Here is a 20,065-nt window from a genome sequence, read left to right on the forward strand (position 1 = left end):
TCTTGTATTGCAGTAGGTTAAGGCAGCTTTTATCCGAACTATACTGGAAAGGAACCACTGCGCGTGAAAAATTATGGAAAAACGCGTGTAGTGTGTAGTGCCGTAGTGGTTCGAGGCCATAATAATATATTAGATAGAGATAGGTATAACATTTAAAAATGTTACTGTAGACGTAGAAGTGTAGACACGAGACAGTAGACAACGGACAAACAAAGTATTCCAGACAAAGACGACGACGACGGCAAGGTGGCTTGGGTTAGATGTGATTGGTGGGGATGGAGAGAGGAAGAGATAAGTGCACGGTGCACATACCGCCGTTGTACGACGATAAGACGATAAGACAGCATGTATTACGTCTGAAAACTAACTTTTTGTTGTGTAGGCAGCCGTCAATTATTATCGTGAAAAATATAAACGGAGACGAAATGCTTAAATGCGTACGAATGAATAGTCGGACAGAAATTATGAAAAAAAATACAAGACGAAAATAATAACAACAATAATAAATAATAATAATAATACCGGGCGGCAGCATCGGCAACATGAGAATTCCCAACCGAAATCCCCAGCCACGCCAGCACTGGTGCGTGGCTGACTGATCGAGATTGTAGGCGTGGCGGGCGAGCGGCACAACGCAAAAATGTGTTGAATGAACTAATGAAGGTTTCAATACCAAAGACGACGCCATTTTGTGTTTTCTACGTTATGTCTGATAAAAAATCGACGATCCTTCCGCTTCAATTTTTCGCGTCGCGTTAGTTTTTCCGAGTTCGTAACAGTTAGACGCGCACTGATCACTTTTTTCGGGTGATATAATTCAATTGTCACGCGTGCACCCATTTGGACGGACCTATGTGAGTACTCCATCATTGTCTTTGTCGGCGCGCGCGTTTGCTTTTGCTTTAGGCTACGGTAATGGTAGCGGCGGCGACAGCAGCAGCAATGGCGGATGATGTCGATGTTGCTGCCGCCGTTGCGTAACGTTAGGTATATTAAAGTTATGACCAGGCTCTTGTCATCAACCTGATACATCGTTGTTGTGTCACCCAAAAGCAGCAAGTCTCATAGGTCACGATGTTGACCGTCGAGTGGCCTGTTCTCAAAAAAGCGCCCACCTGCCACACAAATCACCCCTGGCTGAATCTATTGTGATTTTAACGTGTGTGTCGATTTTTATGATCTCGGGGTATAACTACAAATTTTGGATTGTTTGAAGACAACTCTGTGTACGCTGTGACTCTTGACGAGTAAATATTTGTCAGGCAGGACTACAAGTGTACCCTTGTTGGTTTGACGTATAGACTGAGGTAGCCGAGTCACTAAATAGGTATATCTTTTATTGTTTTGGTGGTTAGAAAACTGTTGTGCTGTGTAATTTGTTCGATGTTAACTCTGTTGCTTATCATCTTTTCTTATTTTTGTGGCTATTATTACAATCGATATACACAACAAAATTATATAACAAATCTAGTTGATGAGATCTTCATAGGACTACCTATCAATTAAACATTATCCTAATCCTATAGTCCTTTTGATAATACTGTTTATCCCATTTCACATTATTTTATCAAAGTTTATTTTTTATTTACTTTTATCCATTAAGATTTTTATAATTTACTCATTATGTCCATGTTTTTTAATTTTTTATCAATTTTGGTTAAATAATTTAAAATCTAAGTATGTAGGTTCATATCATACCTTTGATATAACAACATTTAGTGTCTTAATACAGTAAATTCAGTAGTGTTCAGAAACAAAAAAGAATTATATTAAACAATAAATTAACATATATAGACAAAATTATATTTAGCTTGGTTCTGAAATGTAATTGCTTATTATCTTAAATTTTTTAATACCAATGGATAGAGATTATAATTAGGTAGGATAAAGTATTTGCTAATTGTATTTTTAAATTGTGTAATGTATTTTTCCAATTGGAAATATTTCACTTAATTGGAAATACTTCATAAAAATTTATTAGGTACAATTTAGAATTTCTTTAATGTATTCTACATAACTTGAAGATAAAAACTTCTTAAATTTATAAATACACATGTAAATTGTTGAATTGGCTGGTTTAGTGAGAATACATTTAATATCGAAGTTACCTTTGCTATATAATTTAAATTTAAAGAGGTGTCATTCATGTGTAGATAACGTTTATCAATAATATACAACAAACAAGGAGAATATTATTTATAATTCTATGTGTCAAATTATGAAAGTTGTATATTTAATTAGGTTTATTTAAAAAAATTTTCCTTGCTGTACCAATGCATCACTGACTTAGAAACTCCTTTCATTTACTGTTGTTTTTGTGCTCATATGAATTTTATCGAGTGTTGATTCTTTGATATTAAATGAACATGAAGGTTAGTCAGGTTATAAGCTATCATTTTTTTTTCAAGATACACATTATTTTTAAAAATATATGTTTTAAAATCATGGTAATTTTAATGATTAATAAGAAAATAATATTTTTCAAACTTTCATCGTATATATTAGTGGGTAGTATAATTTAAAAAAAAAATACTTAGATAAACCTATTGTTTTGTTTAATAAAAGTAACTTAATTTTAATAATGCTCTAAAAAAATACCTAAATAGCTCACTATAAAGATTGAATATATCATCTGAAGGTATGAAAAATAAAATAGGTCCAAGTATTTATTTTAAATTTAATTGTACCTAATAAGACAATGGGTTTATTATAGTTTATAGGTATTGTGTATTTTTAATTTTTATGAGGGGTTGAAATGAAGGTTATGCACATTAATTATTAAAACATTAATCTATATACGGATTCAATGTTTTCTTAAATATCTGCATATTTGGTATACTTGAATTATTTTGTAATTATTATAAAATTATAATTAATATAATATATAAATATTATTTTACAGTATTTGCATATAATCAACGATACTTCTACTAATAATTACTACATTTTAATGGCCCATAAAAATACTATGGATATTTAAATATTTAATTTAACTTATGTATCATAAGTGTATTGACTCTAAGACAGTTTTAATTAAGAACACTGATGTACATGTAATAGGTTGACCCCTAAACTAATATATATGTATTTATACTATATATTCTAAAAAGATTCTGTTATATTAGAATTTATTTAATAATATAATAATAATTATTTTTGTTTTTTAGATCAAAGGTACGTTCTACGGGCAAGTGTATAATCTAAATGGTGCCTTGCAGACAGTATGTCTACATTGCCAGGGGTCAGTTTGAAGGGGGAGAAAAGCAAAGGAAAGAATTCATTTCAATCATTGAAAATAAATTGTTTATATAAAGTAAGAGAAAAATATTTATCATTTTTTTTATTCGACAACTAACTTAAGCAGTTGAAATAATCATAATTTTATTAGGTCTATGAAATGATGAATTAACATGTATTTTCATTTTAGGGTGAGTCGACGGAAAGTAATCAACATAAAAGCATAGCTCCTCGTAAAAATGGATTGCAATCTATTGGAAAAGTTATCCGCAGTGTTCGTAACCCTGTTAATTTACCAAGTGAGAAGTCCGAATCTAGCCATGAGTCTACAATCAATCTAGTCCCTATTGGTGGTGGAGGATGGAACAAACCAGTCATAGAGAAATCACTTGTGGTGAGTTTTCAAATTCAGAATTCACCATCATAAAAATATTTTTGCAAGTACATCTATATGTTTATTACAAATAACATTTTAGGCTGCGGGCAAAGAAGTTCCGCCAACATCTATTGTCACAACGACATCTCAACTGTCCCAAAGTGGGCCTGTACAGGGACAACAACATGCTTCATCCCATCCTACTTCCGTACAAGTGACTACCACCACCACAACTACAAGAGTATGTCCTTTTATTAATAAATTCATAGAGCTAAACCTAGTTAAATATTTGTATTACTTTATTATTAGCCTTCTCATGCCGACGGCAAAACATGGGCAAAAAAAATTGTGGATGTTCCTGTTGCTCCTCCATATTTAGCACATCGTACAATGCAATTCCAACAAGAATTTCCAAGTCTTACTTCAAGTGGAGAACACAAAAATGTAATCAATACAAATGTACCTATACAGGCCAACACAGAACAGAGACCTTCTCTTCGTCCTCAAAGTAAAAAAGAATATATAATTATATATTTTACACATTATAAATTAATATTATTATTTTAGCCGAAACAAGTTGGATGCAAGGTGGCAGTCGACCCCAAATGCCTCAAGGCGCCGGAAGTGTGACTGGAGTTTCAGGTCAACCTCATCATTCTCAAACATCTTCCGGTATTTAATTAAGTATTTTTAGTTATTCGTATTTTCACTATATTAATTGTTATTAGAATATGGCCATGAGGTTTATATGACCTTAGATATATTTTTCTTGCTAGTATCTTTGATTTATCTCTGGAAATAGAATGAGGAAATTGCTCTTAAGATTTCTATAGTTAATATAATCATAGATGTTCTATCAAATATGTAGTGACTAATAATATTTTAAATGTTGCATATAATGTAATTAATAATTATTAGATTGTGCTTGTGGTATCCTAAAACATTTAATTGAGCTTAATTAAAATTAAATAAAACTGTAATTTTTACCTCTGTCATAAAAATGATCAAACATATTATTAAAAGTTATGTTATGTTATTGCTTATATATTGTGTAATCACTGATAATCGGATTTATAAAATGCATAATAACAAGCTTAATTACATAATTTGTCAGTAGTGTATAGTATTCAAGAAATATTTAAATGTATTTAAATACAATATTAAGAAGGCATATCATTAGTATCGATATTTCTTTTAAATTGAACAATTTATAAAATTAATTATAAATTTTTAAATATATGTGCTTTATTTATTCGGTGTTATACAGTAAATGTTTCACAAAATAATTGAGTAATCATTGGTTTATAGATTAAATTGTCAAACCTAAAAAACTTTTTTATAAGTGTAACTAATGATTACAAAATAAGAAATTAACATTTGTTCTAGGGACAGAAAATGTGAATGGCGTACGGAGCAATTCGGTCCAAAATGGGGTGGCAGGGGCCCCGGCCGGCCTAAATCCTTATCAAATGCAATATAACATGACTAAAAATCCAGTTATGAGGAATATGTTGCCTAACTTTGTAAGTATTTAAATTAATTTTAATAGGAAATATAATATTTATTTATAAATATGTGCTAACAAAATTATAGATGGTTCCAAATCAATCTGATAATGTTATATATCATACCAAACAACCTAATTATCCATCAGAAAAAATGTTTCATCATATTTCATCTTCATCGACCACTGACGGTGGTTTAAGTAAACCTACGGCAGATATTAAGGAACTTATACCCCCACCAATCATTCGTGAAGAGGATTTAAAAAGAATGAACGAACTCTCCAAAGAAACTGGGTGGTCTATACAAGGAGAAATTGATTACAAGTAATTATTTTATTTTTTCCTTAAATTGCAGGTTTATACTTTTATATTACTTTATTAAATACCAACTTTTTTTTTGTTTATTAGTAAAAAATTGGACTTTAGTGATGATGAGGATCAATCTAATGAAAAATTAAATAAACAGTCATTAAATGGAGATATCAGAAATAGATCCGATAATGTTAAAGGTTATTTTAATAACAAAGTTGCTAATTGTGATCCGAGTTTGGTTCAAAATTTAAAGGTAAAAAATGACAATTGGTACCTTTATCTGTTTTAATTTTGATTTGTGTTTTAAGGAGGGCATGTTCATGCAAATGAATATCAATGGAATACCTTATAAATCAGATTATATGCAATATTATAGACCACCGTCATCTCATCAAGTTAGATTTTGTTTTTCCTTATAATAGTATAAAAATGTGTTATTAATCAAAAAACTTAATATACAATTTTTAGGAAGAACGTCAAATAGAAGATGATTTTGATGATGAAGTTTTAGGAAGAGCACGTGTAAATGAAGAACTAAACACTGTTTTACAACGTGCAAAAGATAGAAAATTAGAAGAGATGAAACGTTATGAAATGCAACAACAACTAGAAGCAACTAAAATAAAAAAAATGGATGGAGAAAATAAAGATAACAAAGTAAACATTTTAATTTATAAATTACTGTAAAATTTTTATCTTAATTAACTTGATAAAATTGGTTTCTGCAAACCAACCAGTTATAACTCATGAGGGTTCTTCCCAATTTATAGAATCATCATTGTTTAAAATATAGGTTGACGACTTTGTAAAAGCGCTTTAACTTGTCTATCCTTATTTTATTTACTGTAGGATCATAATTATTGAGGATCATTAAAACAAAACACAAATAAATAATAGCTAATATCATCAATTATATTTCAATTCGGGTCATTTTTAATTTACAACAAAAGTATAGAAATAAACGTTATTATGTCCTTGTAAAATAAAAATACTCAAAAGATTTTGCTATTTTTTTATTTATCTATTGAGTTATTATATTTATTTATTTTATTTTATATAGTCCTAATTTTAAACATGTAAATGTATAAGCTATCAAACATAATTTGGTATAAAATATATATATATATATATATTTAAATTGAACGTATAGAACTATAGAATACAATATGGAATTATCCGTATCCATAAAGCTTCCTATAGTCGATTCAATATAGAAAAAACAGTTGGCTAGCTTTTGTCACCTGTTCTCTTCATCGAATCCATAATTTATAGTATAGTTAAGCATACGCCCCTACACATTAATTTGGCCACCGACTGTGTTTCTTAACTTAAACAAAGTACTTATGTATAATATGATTATGATTTTTATTAATTTAAAACTTGATATTTTAATTTTAATATTTTTTTTATACAATATAATGTTTATTTGAACTATTATTTGGTTTAAAATAAAATTGTAACTTTAAATTTTCTAATGTAATAAATTTGGAATTTAATGTATAAAAAATTAAAATTAAATCATATATTTTTATAACAACAAAATGAATTGATTTAATTAAAAATCTATAATTGTATGAAAATTTTATTTCTGTCCCTTATAAACATTGGGTTACCCTGTTATATAAGTTGTTATATCATGTATAATTATTATACTGTTAATATTTTATTATCAAGAATAAACTTGCATATAATTTATTAGATAATATTATTTTTATTTATTAATGGTGGTTTTATGTTTTTTTTGCAGGATAAAGAGTTCATAGATGATGCCCCAAAATTCCGATCAGATTTATCAAAAGATAAATATGATGAAAGCAATGACAATAAAGAAATTAATAGTAAATATTTACCTTCAAGACTGCAAAAACAATTTGAACAAAACAATGACGCCAGTATTAAAGCTCAAAATGTTTCTTCTACAAGTAAATTTATATTGTTTTAGTTTTGAAGTTTCCTATTTAATAGTTTGTGTATTAATTTTTAGAAGGTACAAATACACTTTGTCGTACTGATAGTGATATGAGTAGTAGTGGATATTCCGAGTATAGAAGTGATTCGTGGGTTGAAGATGATCATACAAATAAATCCTCAAGTTTGAAACGGGATAAGCGATCAGAATTTGATAGGTATGTTTTATTTTGGATATGGATAGAATAATTTATTATTTAAATTTGGCCGTGTTACTTACACTTAATAGTTACTACATTATATGTGTTGAATTTCTAATGTATAGCTTCACTCGGCCTATTGTATTGATTTTTTTTTCTGACATTTTCATTTATTTGTGCAAAATACTTGTTTTTATTATATTGACTAATTTTTGTAGTATGCACATTTTTTTTAAGTATATTTAATTACGACTTTCTATGTATATTATGCCTTTTTAAAATCAATAGTATATGTACTTTTTAGTCATTATTCCCATATCTTTTGGAGAAACTGTTGTAATATGAATATCTGATCTATGATTGATAGATAGGTATTTTTTGAATGTCTGCACCTCAAATTACAAACTTCTCCATAGCATTACTAATACCCCTATTGTTCCAGGTTTATTTAAAGTGTATATTCCTTGTGGCAAAACCTGGCTGATGTCCTTATGCCTAGAAAGATATTTTATTATATATTAATATTGATGTTAATAAAAATGTAGGTTGAATTATTTTTTGCCAAAAACAATTATAATAATATTTCATATGAAATTACTAGTTATTATTATTATTATTATATTTATAAACTTAAAATCTCTTTATCAAAACTCTATGCCTACATATTGTAGATTAGTTAAAATAAGTTTATCCTATAGATAAATTTAAACTAGTCTAAATATTTTAAATTTAAATTTTATTTTTTTTTATAGAAATTAATTGCCAAACAGATGAGTAGATTAAAAAAAAAATAGTAAAACTAATATATTTCATTGCTGAGGTCAGAATGTAAAATAATGAACAATTATTGTTATATAATTGTTGGTAGGTTTTTAACTTGGCTCTAGTATTTTTCAAACAAGTGGAGTGTATCTTAGGAATTTTAATAGTAATTTCATATTTTGAAACAGTTTTTAATAATTGTTATTTTGATTTTATTTGTTAGTCATTTTATCATCATTTACATTTAAAAAATAATATTTATAATTGTTCTTAGTTCAAGTCAAAGTATAACACGCTTAGTTGTAAGAAATTATTCTTGTCTACTCACATAGATTTGTTCATTTTTTCAATAAATTATATACAAATTCATAAGTTACAGATAAACTTATTTTTTACTGTATATTTTATATTAACTGATTTTTATGAATTATTATTTAAAATTTAGAAAAACTGATGAATAATTAAAAAATTTGAACTGATAGTATAATTATACAAAATAATTTAAGTTATAGAATAAATAATAATTTTATTAAATGACACTCATTAATTCAAAACCTTAATTTTTTTAAATAATTTATAGTTAAAAAAAACAATATTTTTTATTGCTATAATTTTTTAATTTTCTTTAATCTCAACATACTTTGCAGTATACATTTTTATACATAAAAATTCAAATTCAGACGAATAATTTATAATATGTAATGTTTAGGTTAGTGGAATGGAGTGATAGAATAATAGGCCATACATTTTGATTCAAAAAGTTTCAATTAACCTCACTACAAAACTTTTTTACAAATCTATGTTGTTTAATTATATTTAGTTTTTATCATTTGTTATGTTCTTTTTATCGTGCATATATGCAAAATTATTTTATTATTTACTACAGTTCACTCAAATGTATCATATTATAGGTATGTTAATCACACAGTAAATTAGTTTTTAAATTTATTTTAATGCTTATTTGATTAACTGCTCACCCTTTGGTCCCAATTAGTGTGGGTAAACAACGCTCTATTGTACTTGTAACTCTAAAATTTTTCATTCAAATTTCGATTTTTATGTATCAAAATACTTTTGTTTGTTATCATTCAAAAAATTAATGAATTTTAAAATGAGTGTTCAATAAAAGAATCACCAAGTATAATGAGTAAATTTCTTGTACAAAGGAATGTGGTGATATTACTCATGGTTAATTATAAAACATTAATGAAAATTAAAAAAAGTAACAGCTGTACAATATATATTTTTAAAAACAACTGTTTATGTAAAAAAAAATAATCTAGTTGATTTTAACTTTGGAAACAGGTACAGAAGAGAAAAGGTTCGTTCAGATTCAAAAGATAAAAATGATAAATATGTACACAATGATTATACAGTTAGAGTTGATGACAATAGAAAAAATTATGATCACAAACGTGATTTCAAAAGAAATGTTAGTATTTTCATTTTTCTTTATACTTATTTATTTAATATATTAAACCATATTTATAATAGGATTCAGGTGGTAATACAAAGAAATCAGTTGATGACAATTATGATGCTGATAAAAAAGTTTCAAAATATCATTCTCGAGATTCCTTAGAAAACCCAGAAGAAATTGAAAAAGATAATGTGTAAGTTATTAATTACAAGTCTTATTGTTTGATATTGGTAATTGTATGTGTTTTAATTGACAATTGGTATTTTATAGGCAAGGTGATGATGAAACTTATCATTGGAGACAAAATTCTGTTGGTAAAGATTTCTATAAAGATGAAATGAATTCATCTGGTCAATATGTATGTATATTCAAAAGCTAATTGTAATTATATTATTAAAACCCACAACTAATTTTATTTTAGGGTAAAAAATATATACCCGGCCCAATAACTCAAGAAAAACTTGAAGCATGTGAATTGACCACTGAACCTAAACGGAATTTAAATCAATTAGTGAAAAGTGAAAGAAAAGACACAAAGAAAAATGAAGTAAGGGCATGATTATATTCTTTTACTATAAAAACATAAAATTTAAGATACTCAAAACATTAATATATGCAATTTGCTTTTTATATGAATACTATTTCAATCATACTTTTGGTAATTTATACAATTATTTATGTTATTAATAAGTATGAGTGAAATTTAATTAAAAATAAATTGCTGATATGATTTTTTTATTATTATTATTATTTTATCCGCAGTTCTAATCATTCTATAATAATATATATTATTGAACATTATTTTAGGGTGACGATTTATCTACCAAAGATAAATCTGTTTGGGATTTAGCACCAACTAATAAAAATAAAATGTTACAAGATCAAAAACTTGAACAGGAAACTAAAAGTGGTAAAAGTGGTCAAAAAAATGATGACGATAAATTATCAGGTATTTACATTATAAATGAATTATAGGTTTTATTTTTGAACTTTTTTTTTTAGTTATTATCAAGAAACAGGAGCGCAGAAGTTATTCTTGGAATTAATTGATAAAAGTTTCAAATAACCAACTGGTGATGCAATTGTTTTCTATTTAGCTGCATAATAGAATTAATATTCTTATTAAATTTGAAATTGCCAACTTAATTTAAGTATAGGATAGGTATGGGCTTATCAAATCCAGAACATTTAGATTATTATTTATGATTTGGTTATATCTTATATTAATCGACATCAATTTTGGAAGGGGGGTTGGAAACGATGAAGGTGCTCCTGTTACTTGGAGGAAGTAGAAATCTGCAAAAATAGAAACAACTAATTAAGTAAAAATATTTCTAGAACCAAAATCATCTTTAGAAAACAATTCTGGTACTTCTACATTATCTCATCAAAAAGGGATGAGATCTGACCGCTATGTTGGATCACGTTCATCATATCATCAGAGTATCAATTATCGAACAGTTTCCAGGTCTGGGTCAAATAGAAAAAATGCTTGGCCGGAGTCTTATGAAGATGGTCAACGATCAAGAGGTCCTCCTCGACGTGATGACCGAAATCGAGGTGATGACAGGAATCGTGGAGATGACAGGAACCGTGGAGATGACAGGAACCGTGGAGAAGACAGGAACCGTGGAGAAGACAGGAACCGAGGCGAAAACCGAAATAGAAATGATGACAGAAATCGTGGAGATGATAGAAATAGAAATGATGATAGAAATAGAGGAAGTGTTAGACAAAATGATCGTTATTCCGATAAATCATCATTACGTGGATATGGTCAAAGATCTGAGCAGAGGGCAAGAGTACGTTTAGAATCATGCACATTAAATGGACGTAACAGTCAAAAAAATAGTATCGATGAAAGTGTTGAGAAAAACAATAAATTAAATACAAATTCTGGTTCCATAAGAAGTAAAAATTCGTCTTCTAAAACACAGTCTAAAATAGATACATTTTCATCATCTGGAGATACTAACCGTAGAAGTGGTGAAAGTCGATTTGGTTCTAGACAAAGTAATCGACCTCTCAATAGTCAAAAACAAGATGATCATTGGGATTCAGTTAGTGAACCTAGTGATTATGAAGCTCAACAAAAAAATAGTAATCGGAGACTAAGCAGTCGTACATATTTAGCGTCTTCGAGGTAAATTAAAACTGTTATTATAATTAATTTTCAATTATTTTAATTATTATCATTTTTTATTAGGGGTGACAAAAGATCTAGTTATGACAAGAAGGACCAATCTAAAGAACTCAGTAATACTGAAAAATCTAATCAAAAGTTAACTTCTACTACATCTATTAATAATGAGCCAAAGAGTAGTTATAGTGGTAAATCTTATATAATATTCAGTATTAACAAAATGAAAAAATATGTATAATAATAAATATTTTAGGAAGTACTTCTCAGGATGGAAGGGCTATTAAAAAAGATGACCAGAGAAAGATGAGTGATTCACAACAAAAACCTCAACGATTAACTAATCAGAGTAATCGTAAAGATTCATCTAAACCAACATCTCGGGCTAATCAAAATAACAATGCAGCTAAGCCTGGTCAAACTAATCAAAGATATGAACGACAAAAGAGTCAGCCACAAATTGGTCAAGATGACTCAAACGTTCCTATTATTAAAGGTTTGATAAAATACATATCATAACTTCAAATATATTAATATGAATTAAAATGGATTATTTTTTTTTAGATACGGTAGTAATGGTTAGTAATAATCCTCCACCACCTCCACAAACCAACGCTTGGGACAAACCAATAACTCATGCTCTCCGAGCACAATCACCTAATGTAAATAAACCAATTGCTCCACAGTCTAACAACCGGCCTAATAGGTACTATAACATATTAATTATATTATTATGAGATATTCATTTTTAATTTCATATACTTATATTTAAAAGAACCCATATTTTTAACATAATTTCTAAGTTAATAATGCATTATTTTTTATGTAAAATATAATATAATATTTAATTTTCTTATGAAATTATTTTTGCTGTTTACCAAATTAAATTGATTGTGATCACAGTTAATCTTAATATCAGTATATATATTTTTTGATATGGATAAAGCATATATTTGTTTATTTACTATGATTTAATTTTATATTGTAATGCCCTACATCATACATTTTGTAAACGAATAAAATAATTTATACAATAGATAAATGTTTGCATTAAAAATAATTTTTATATATAAAATGTAATAATATATTCATAATTATTACTGATGAGCACTTAATTTAATCTCCTTACAGTTTAACAGAAATTAAAGAAATTCCTGGACAGACTTCCCAAAGGTTACCTTCTAATAAAGAAAAAGCATCACCTAATGTACGTATAAGTATATCTATATAAAAAAATACAATTTTATTCATAAAGAGTGATTTTTTGTTTTGAGTAATTGAATATTTATCTTATCTTTATTATTTATAAAAGGTTATGGAGAATGGTATTCTTGATTCATCGCAACGAATGGAAACAATTATATTTGAAAATACTACATACAAATCAAAACCATGTGGAGAATCTAAAAATAAATATAATTCCAATATTAAGCAGCGCAATGAAAAAGGTAATAAAAGATTACATTTATCAGAATAGAATAAATTTTCAAAATAAAATTTTTATTGAAATAAATTGTTTTTAGATAATTGTAATTTTAATGAAGACACTCAAGAAACTTGTTTTAGAGCATTCAAATCTTCAAATTCTGATATTAAAGAATCTAAATTAAATGATGCCGTACAGATGTCAATGAACTTTCAAGTATGTTAAAATGGTCATTAATTGATAGTGATTTGGAAGAAATAATAAAAATTATATTTTATTGATATATTTATTTTATACTAGAATGATGAAAGCTCTGAGTTGAATCTTGGATTTGGCGATTTTGAGTCTGATTTTACTCAAAGTGGTGGTCATTTATCTGCAGAAAACAAAGATGTTATGGCCATGGCAGCCCATACTAGATCAATGCATACTGGACCATCATCATTAGCAGCAAGTGACTTAAAAACCATGATAGCTGGCACTAAAAAGGTACTTATATAATAATAAGATACATGATTCTTTTATTAACAAACATTTATTATTTCTTATTAAATACACAATTGTAATAGTTTATATCAAAATATAAATATACTAATATATATATTTATTTTTTTGTGTGTAGTTTATTTATTTTTTTTTTATATTGTCTTGATTAAACTTATTGATAACTTGTAAATTAATATTTTAGTATAGGTTATTATAATAAATTATCCTATAGTTTTTAATATCAACGTTATGTTTTACTTTTTGGTGCTATATAAGAGGGTTGTCACCTAAAGTAAGAATATTTGTTTTTATAACTATTTTTTTTAATCAAAGATAAATTTTTACATATTAAATATGAATATACTACAATATAAACATGATAAATACATTACATTAATAATTCTTAGATTCATTGTTAACTTCTTTAAGAGGACTCCATAACCCCCGCATGTGTTTTCTCTGTCTTACTAATGTACATCATAACAAATTTGTGTTCAACAGAAAATATTTTGTGATGTTAACTTTAATATTGGAGTAAATTTACCTATTATTAAATTTAAAGGTAAGAACATTATCTAAAAAATGACGTATGCTTTTATTGATATTATCATTTTAAAGTGAGTTAAGATATTACAACTATGTCATTTTTTTAGATAATATTCTTACCTTAAAATTTGATAATAGGTAAATTTACTCTAATATTAAATCTAAAATCACAAAATAAGTTGCTGAATGAATATTGTCTATAATGTATGTAAGACAGACTACACATGCAGGTATGGTGTCCTCTTAAGTATATTTTGTGTTTAATTTGGAAACATAGATCTATCCAAAATACCTTTACCAAGATGTGATAATTTTATTATTTTTTGCAATTGCCGATGCTAATAGTTTGTTAGATAATCCCCAATTATCTAGATATAAAGTGGCAACTTACATTCTTGTAATTATTTTATTTAGAGAATATTATTAAGTACCTATTAACTTTGTTTTTAAGTATATTATCTTTCTGGTTATAAAACAAAAAGTATAAGTATCCATTTAACTTAAAATACGAAAAACATATATTTCATTTTAAGTTCGATTAACTTAAAATTGTGTAAAGCTAAACACTGAAAAATGAAATTCTTACTATAATATTAAACAATTCATGATATAAATTGCTTTTCGTTTTTTTTTTTTTTTTTTCATATTCATGTTGGCTATACATATATATATATATATTAATCATTAATTGATAAAAGTTTTGTTCATTTTTTAAAGAGGCTATATTTAATTAATTTCTTTTGTTTATAATAGGTATTTAAAACATTCAGTTTTTAAATTTTATATTTTTTATTTAGGTTTGGGATGATAAACCAGAATCTAATCCACAAGTTCAACAAAACATTGCTGATAGTGCTTTTAATACAGTTTATAGCACAGCAAGTAGTGTACAACATGATAAATCTGAAATTTCTGTTATCGATGAACAAAGAGTTCATAATCAGCAAGTGTACAGGTATGTACTTTGGTACGTGACACTTTTTGTTGTAATTAACACTTAGATTTACAATTCGTCTATAATTGCTTTTTAACATGTTTTCATGATATAACCCCATAAAAAAAAAATGAGAAGTTTTTCTGTATAGATATATCATTAAATTACAACTTCATTTTTATGTTTTTAATTTTAGCCCTGCACCTCAGTTACAAAATGTTGCTGGCTCTTACATTCCAGTGTCAATGGCTGCTACTGGTCAACTCAAACAAGATCCAAATGCTGCTACCACAAACGTATGCAAGGTAAATACTTGGCTGTCAATGAGGTAATATGTCATTTATAACAATTTTATATTTCTTAAGGTTAAACCTCAACCGCAGGGTACATTATCGCCCCCATTGAGTCAACAACAACAACAACAGCAGCAGCAGCAGCAGCAACAGCAGCAACAGCAACAGCAACAACAACAACAGCAACAACAGCAGCAGCAACAACAACAGCAACAGTCATCAACTAGTACACATGTGTTCAGCTCTACAACACCTCAACCACATACTTCAACTACACCACTTCCAAATGCTATACCAACACAAGCAACACACATGAATTTACAAGTAAATAATTAATACAATTAGTTTTTTATTACAGAACAATGTTTGTATATTAATTTTTTATATTTTTATTTATTTTATTTATTTTTATATTTTAGATAATGATGGAAAATAGTGATGGATTACCTGATATGTACGGTCCACATATTGCAAAACAACAGCAGACACATTTAATATTAAATACCAATAGTAAAAATGGAGTAGAAATGATGACTAAACAGTTTGTCTCTGCTGGTACAGGACAATCTCCTTCATCTACTATTTTGTTTAATTCAGCTCAACAGCATTACTCGACAACAACAATGCCACCACCATCACCTTCTGCCCCTCAAGTTTATTCATTATTAGAACCTTCTCAAACTGTAAGTTTATTAAATATTTAAAAGTATTAAATTATTAATATTATTATTATTTATTTTACAAAAATAAATTAAACCATCTTTTTTAAGGTTATAAGCGGTGCAGCACGGTCTCAGTATAGTCAATTTGCATATGGTCTTCAATCTAATGGTTTGAATCAAAATATGAATCAATATAATCCATCAATGTTTATTCATGCTGGTTCACCAGCTGGTCAAGGTGGTTCAGAAGTATTACAATCTTCTATATCTCCCTTCAGAATGGGGCCGGTATGTTAAAATTGAAAACAATTTTTGGGTATAATACATTAAATATATTATATGTATCTAATTGTATCTAACTGTTTAGGCTTATAATAACGCTCAGCAAATAAATACAAATATAAACCCAGTATTAATACCAAGCAGTACAAATTCTTCTTCCTCACAAGTAAAACAGTCCTCACAGCAAATTGGAACAATTGGAAATAAAAATACTTATAATGCTACAACACCTCAACCATCACCTGTAAAATAATTAAAAAATTTTTTTTTGTTTTCTGTTTTTTTTATATTGTTTTGTTTTCTAGTTTTTGGTGCCGTTTGAACCTATATTCAACCAACCATTTAATACCATGAATAATACCAGAGCAACACCATTGCAAACTTCCTCATCACTATATTCTACTAATTCAGCAAGTAAGTTATAATACAGTTGTAAATATAATATTCATTTATAAATGTTTTTTTGATTAATTAGCAGGACCAACAAATCCCAGTTATATTCCTTCTGCATTTCAACCACAAGTGGTTCCTGGTGCATCTGCTGGCAATACTTTTGGAATTCCAGCCGCTTTTGGTTCTCAAAATGCACCACCGCCAAACATGCAAAGTTATACGTCACAGGTAAATTACTAGTTAGGAATTAAACATTAGCTACTTGCTACATATTTTTGGTATAGAGTATAAAAACAATAAATAATAACTAATGTAATAATTTAAATCTATAGTAGTAATAGAAAATTGTACTAATTAGCAAAGCATCATGAATATTTTACATAAATATCTATTTTGTTGTTGTTTTTTTAATTTAAATTTGATGTATTACTTCCGTCTCATTAACATAAGATGTATTAAGTTATTGCTCAATTGAACCAATTTTATGTTGCTATCTTTAATATTATTATTAGAGTGAATTGATCCATTAATTTAAAAACTTTTATTTTGGGTATTTTTTAAAGCTGTTATTGCTATTTCAATTCATAAAATTGATTCTAATGAACACAAATTTACTGTTATATTGGCTTTTTTGTCGTATGCACTCTACTGGTAACAATGTGACTGCAGTTTGTGCATATAGCATATGACATTGCAGTATACTATATAATAAAGTAAGAACTATATTTATATTTTAGACAATATATTATCGTAGTAAATGGATAATGTAAAAGTGGTTTTATAGATGAACAAACAATTTTATAAATAAGTTATAAATTATTAAAAGTTAATAAATATATATTATTAATATCATCTTGTTCATTATTTATTTTATGATCATAAATAATAATAAATATGAAAATAGAAAAAATATATTGTTCATGTATGTATATATATACAATTTTATAAAAAATTAAATTAAAATACTTGTGCCATTATGTCCCTCAGAAATGCATTAAATGTGTCACTTTTATTGAATAAAATTTTAATAAGGGACCTGTATAGTTAGTATGTTTGTGTATACAATTCTATTATTAATTACAATTATATAGATATAAATCACTTAGAAGAGCCCTTGTAATTTAATTAGCGTCTCGTAATCGCAGATAGACCACAATCTGCAGGTACAGTGTATACGACAAGATAGCCTTTCATATGTTTGTAGGAAGAATACAATATATGCAGGATTTGGCATCTTCCTTTGTTATGAACCTATATATCATTTAATAAAAATGTAAAATTAACTTTTTATACTTAAATTTAACTAGTACCGACAAGTACCATACATAAAAGGAAATTTGACTGGTGGAAATGGTACTAATGACCTTCAAAAATCTGGAATTTCAAATCAACAAGATTTAGGAAATCCCATGTATTCTTCTAACTTATTCAGACAACAGCAGCAGCAATATTTTGATAGTAAGTTATTTTTGTTTATTCTAGTGAAAAATAAATTGTATAGAATTGCTAACTTATATTAAATAATTTTTAGCTAATAAGACGTTGATGAATTCTAATCAACAAACTCATCAGCAGGCTATGCAAGGAAAATATAGTAACTATCAAGTATCCGCTACTCAAAATAATCAGTTGGTAAGTGTTTTTTTTTAAATTCCAGTCAGGTCTTTAGTCTTATTCAACTTTAATGTTAATTACTAAATATTATATAGCAAATATGGAGTATACATCAAAATTTAATTCTTTTTTTTATTCATAGTTTTTTGTGTAGTAATTATAAAATTAATAGTACACCTACTTTTACTTATTTTAGCCCTTGATGCAGCAACCCAGGATGAACATGAACAACAGCAACAATGGTTCGATGGCTGGTAAAATCGCACCTCCTTATCCAACTCCTATCCAAAGACCAGTATCAACTTTCCAATATTTACAGCGTATTCCACCTCCACCACAAAACATGCGAATGCAACCTAATTGTGCACCAATACAACATTTAATGAACAAAAGCCAAACCTCTAATAACTATTATGTATCTAATGCAGGTATGAAACTAAACCTCAATTTTAAAAAAATTAACAATTTATTTATTTGTATATGAATATTAATTCTTTTATTTCCTAGGTTTGATTGTTGAACCTCCCTTGCCTATACCCAATAAAATTGATAATGCTAATGCAATTGTTGATTCAAAAGCTGAAGAAAAAATAGACAGTAGTTCAAAACCACAAAGCACAGAATGTATAGATGACAAACCTCTGGCGACTAATGAATAATGTTAATCTTTTAATGTAATATTTTATGAATATGCGTGTAGAGACTAAGTGTCATAAAAGTTTCATGAACTTGTTTATGTTATGTAAGACACTAATTTATAATAGTCGTGTTCTTTAGGTATCAATTTATATTACATATTTATATATTTAAAAAAAAAAAAATCAATAATAATAAAGTATCGTATAATAATATTTATGTCAGAAATCTATCCCAAACAGTGATTTGAGAATTCTTGTACGCTTTTTATTTGTATTAAGCATGTTTTTTCTGTGTCAATTTTTTATCATTATTATTAAAATATATGGATATTTATAATAATTAACAACTAAATAATAATAAAAAAAAAAAATTGTGCTATTTATAATGTGTAGATGTTCAATTATATATTTGGGTTGATCATTTTCTTTTTATAATAGTACAAAATATAAACATGTATGTAATTGAAATGTTAATAGTATCGATTTATAAGAAAACATTTTAATCTGTCGGTTTGATATACATTATTATAATAATCATCCAGTGAATGGACGAGAACAAAATAATTAAATTTTTTTTATTGTAATGGAAAATAATAGAGTACTTGTGTTCGAAAATAATGCCGATATAAATGTATGCTTGTTATTATTAGAATGTTAACAATTTAATATTACATTTTTTATTTATTCAATTTATTCAATTTAAATATTAGATTTTTTTATAATTTTCATTTATAACTATTACTTTTAAGTCTTTGTTTACTTTATACATTTCCCCCCTACCCTCACCCACCCTTAAATGATAGATCTTTGATGATAAATATTTTCAATTTTGTAAGAAAAAAAATCGTACAGTTAACTCAGAAAGAACATACTAATCCTATAAAATATGTAATTTATGAAATGTTTTACTTTTTTTTTTTTCAAATGAAAT

The 20,065-nt window shown here is 27.1% G+C and overlaps 1 protein-coding gene across 5 annotated transcripts; it reads left to right on the plus strand.

The window, feature by feature from the left end:
• Positions 1-656: 656 nt before the first annotated feature.
• Positions 657-20,065, plus strand: LOC113551208. Of its 5 annotated transcripts, none has more exons than XM_026953317.1 (38): positions 657-854; positions 3,168-3,313; positions 3,428-3,631; positions 3,714-3,854; positions 3,923-4,121; positions 4,181-4,285; positions 5,000-5,136; positions 5,207-5,442; positions 5,527-5,683; positions 5,739-5,825; positions 5,899-6,087; positions 7,178-7,352; positions 7,415-7,556; positions 9,606-9,732; positions 9,795-9,913; positions 9,991-10,078; positions 10,142-10,267; positions 10,528-10,669; positions 11,059-11,863; positions 11,927-12,051; positions 12,117-12,356; positions 12,425-12,566; positions 12,992-13,067; positions 13,173-13,308; positions 13,384-13,502; positions 13,587-13,775; positions 15,116-15,285; positions 15,449-15,557; positions 15,618-15,869; positions 15,965-16,228; positions 16,316-16,495; positions 16,575-16,733; positions 16,795-16,903; positions 16,965-17,110; positions 18,190-18,340; positions 18,414-18,514; positions 18,693-18,924; positions 19,004-20,065. In XM_026953317.1, exons 2-38 carry the CDS (start codon positions 3,224-3,226, stop codon positions 19,153-19,155), a joined length of 6,321 nt encoding a protein of 2,106 aa, XP_026809118.1. In that variant the 5' UTR covers positions 657-854; positions 3,168-3,223; the 3' UTR covers positions 19,156-20,065. The 5 variants fall into 5 exon arrangements, with proteins under 5 accessions (XP_026809118.1, XP_026809135.1, XP_026809126.1 ...); XM_026953334.1 differs by having other exon boundaries at positions 15,636-15,869; XM_026953325.1 differs by having other exon boundaries at positions 15,116-15,273.

Source organism: Rhopalosiphum maidis, chromosome 1, assembly GCF_003676215.2.
Source record: "Rhopalosiphum maidis isolate BTI-1 chromosome 1, ASM367621v3, whole genome shotgun sequence".
Taxonomy (NCBI): Eukaryota; Metazoa; Arthropoda; class Insecta; order Hemiptera; family Aphididae; genus Rhopalosiphum; species Rhopalosiphum maidis.

What these genes read in the sequence shown, in the direction of transcription:
- LOC113551208 (XM_026953317.1), top strand. Translation starts at nt 3,224, where the DNA reads ATGTCTACATTGCCAGGGGTCAGTTTGAAGGGGGAGAAAAGCAAAGGA. An exon ending in ACCTTCTCTTCGTCCTCAAA is followed by an intron (nt 4,122 to 4,180) that starts GTAAAAAAGAAT and finishes TTATTATTTTAG; the next exon opens with CCGAAACAAGTTGGATGCAA. An exon ending in CTCCCTTCAGAATGGGGCCG is followed by an intron (nt 16,496 to 16,574) that starts GTATGTTAAAAT and finishes CTAACTGTTTAG; the next exon opens with GCTTATAATAACGCTCAGCA.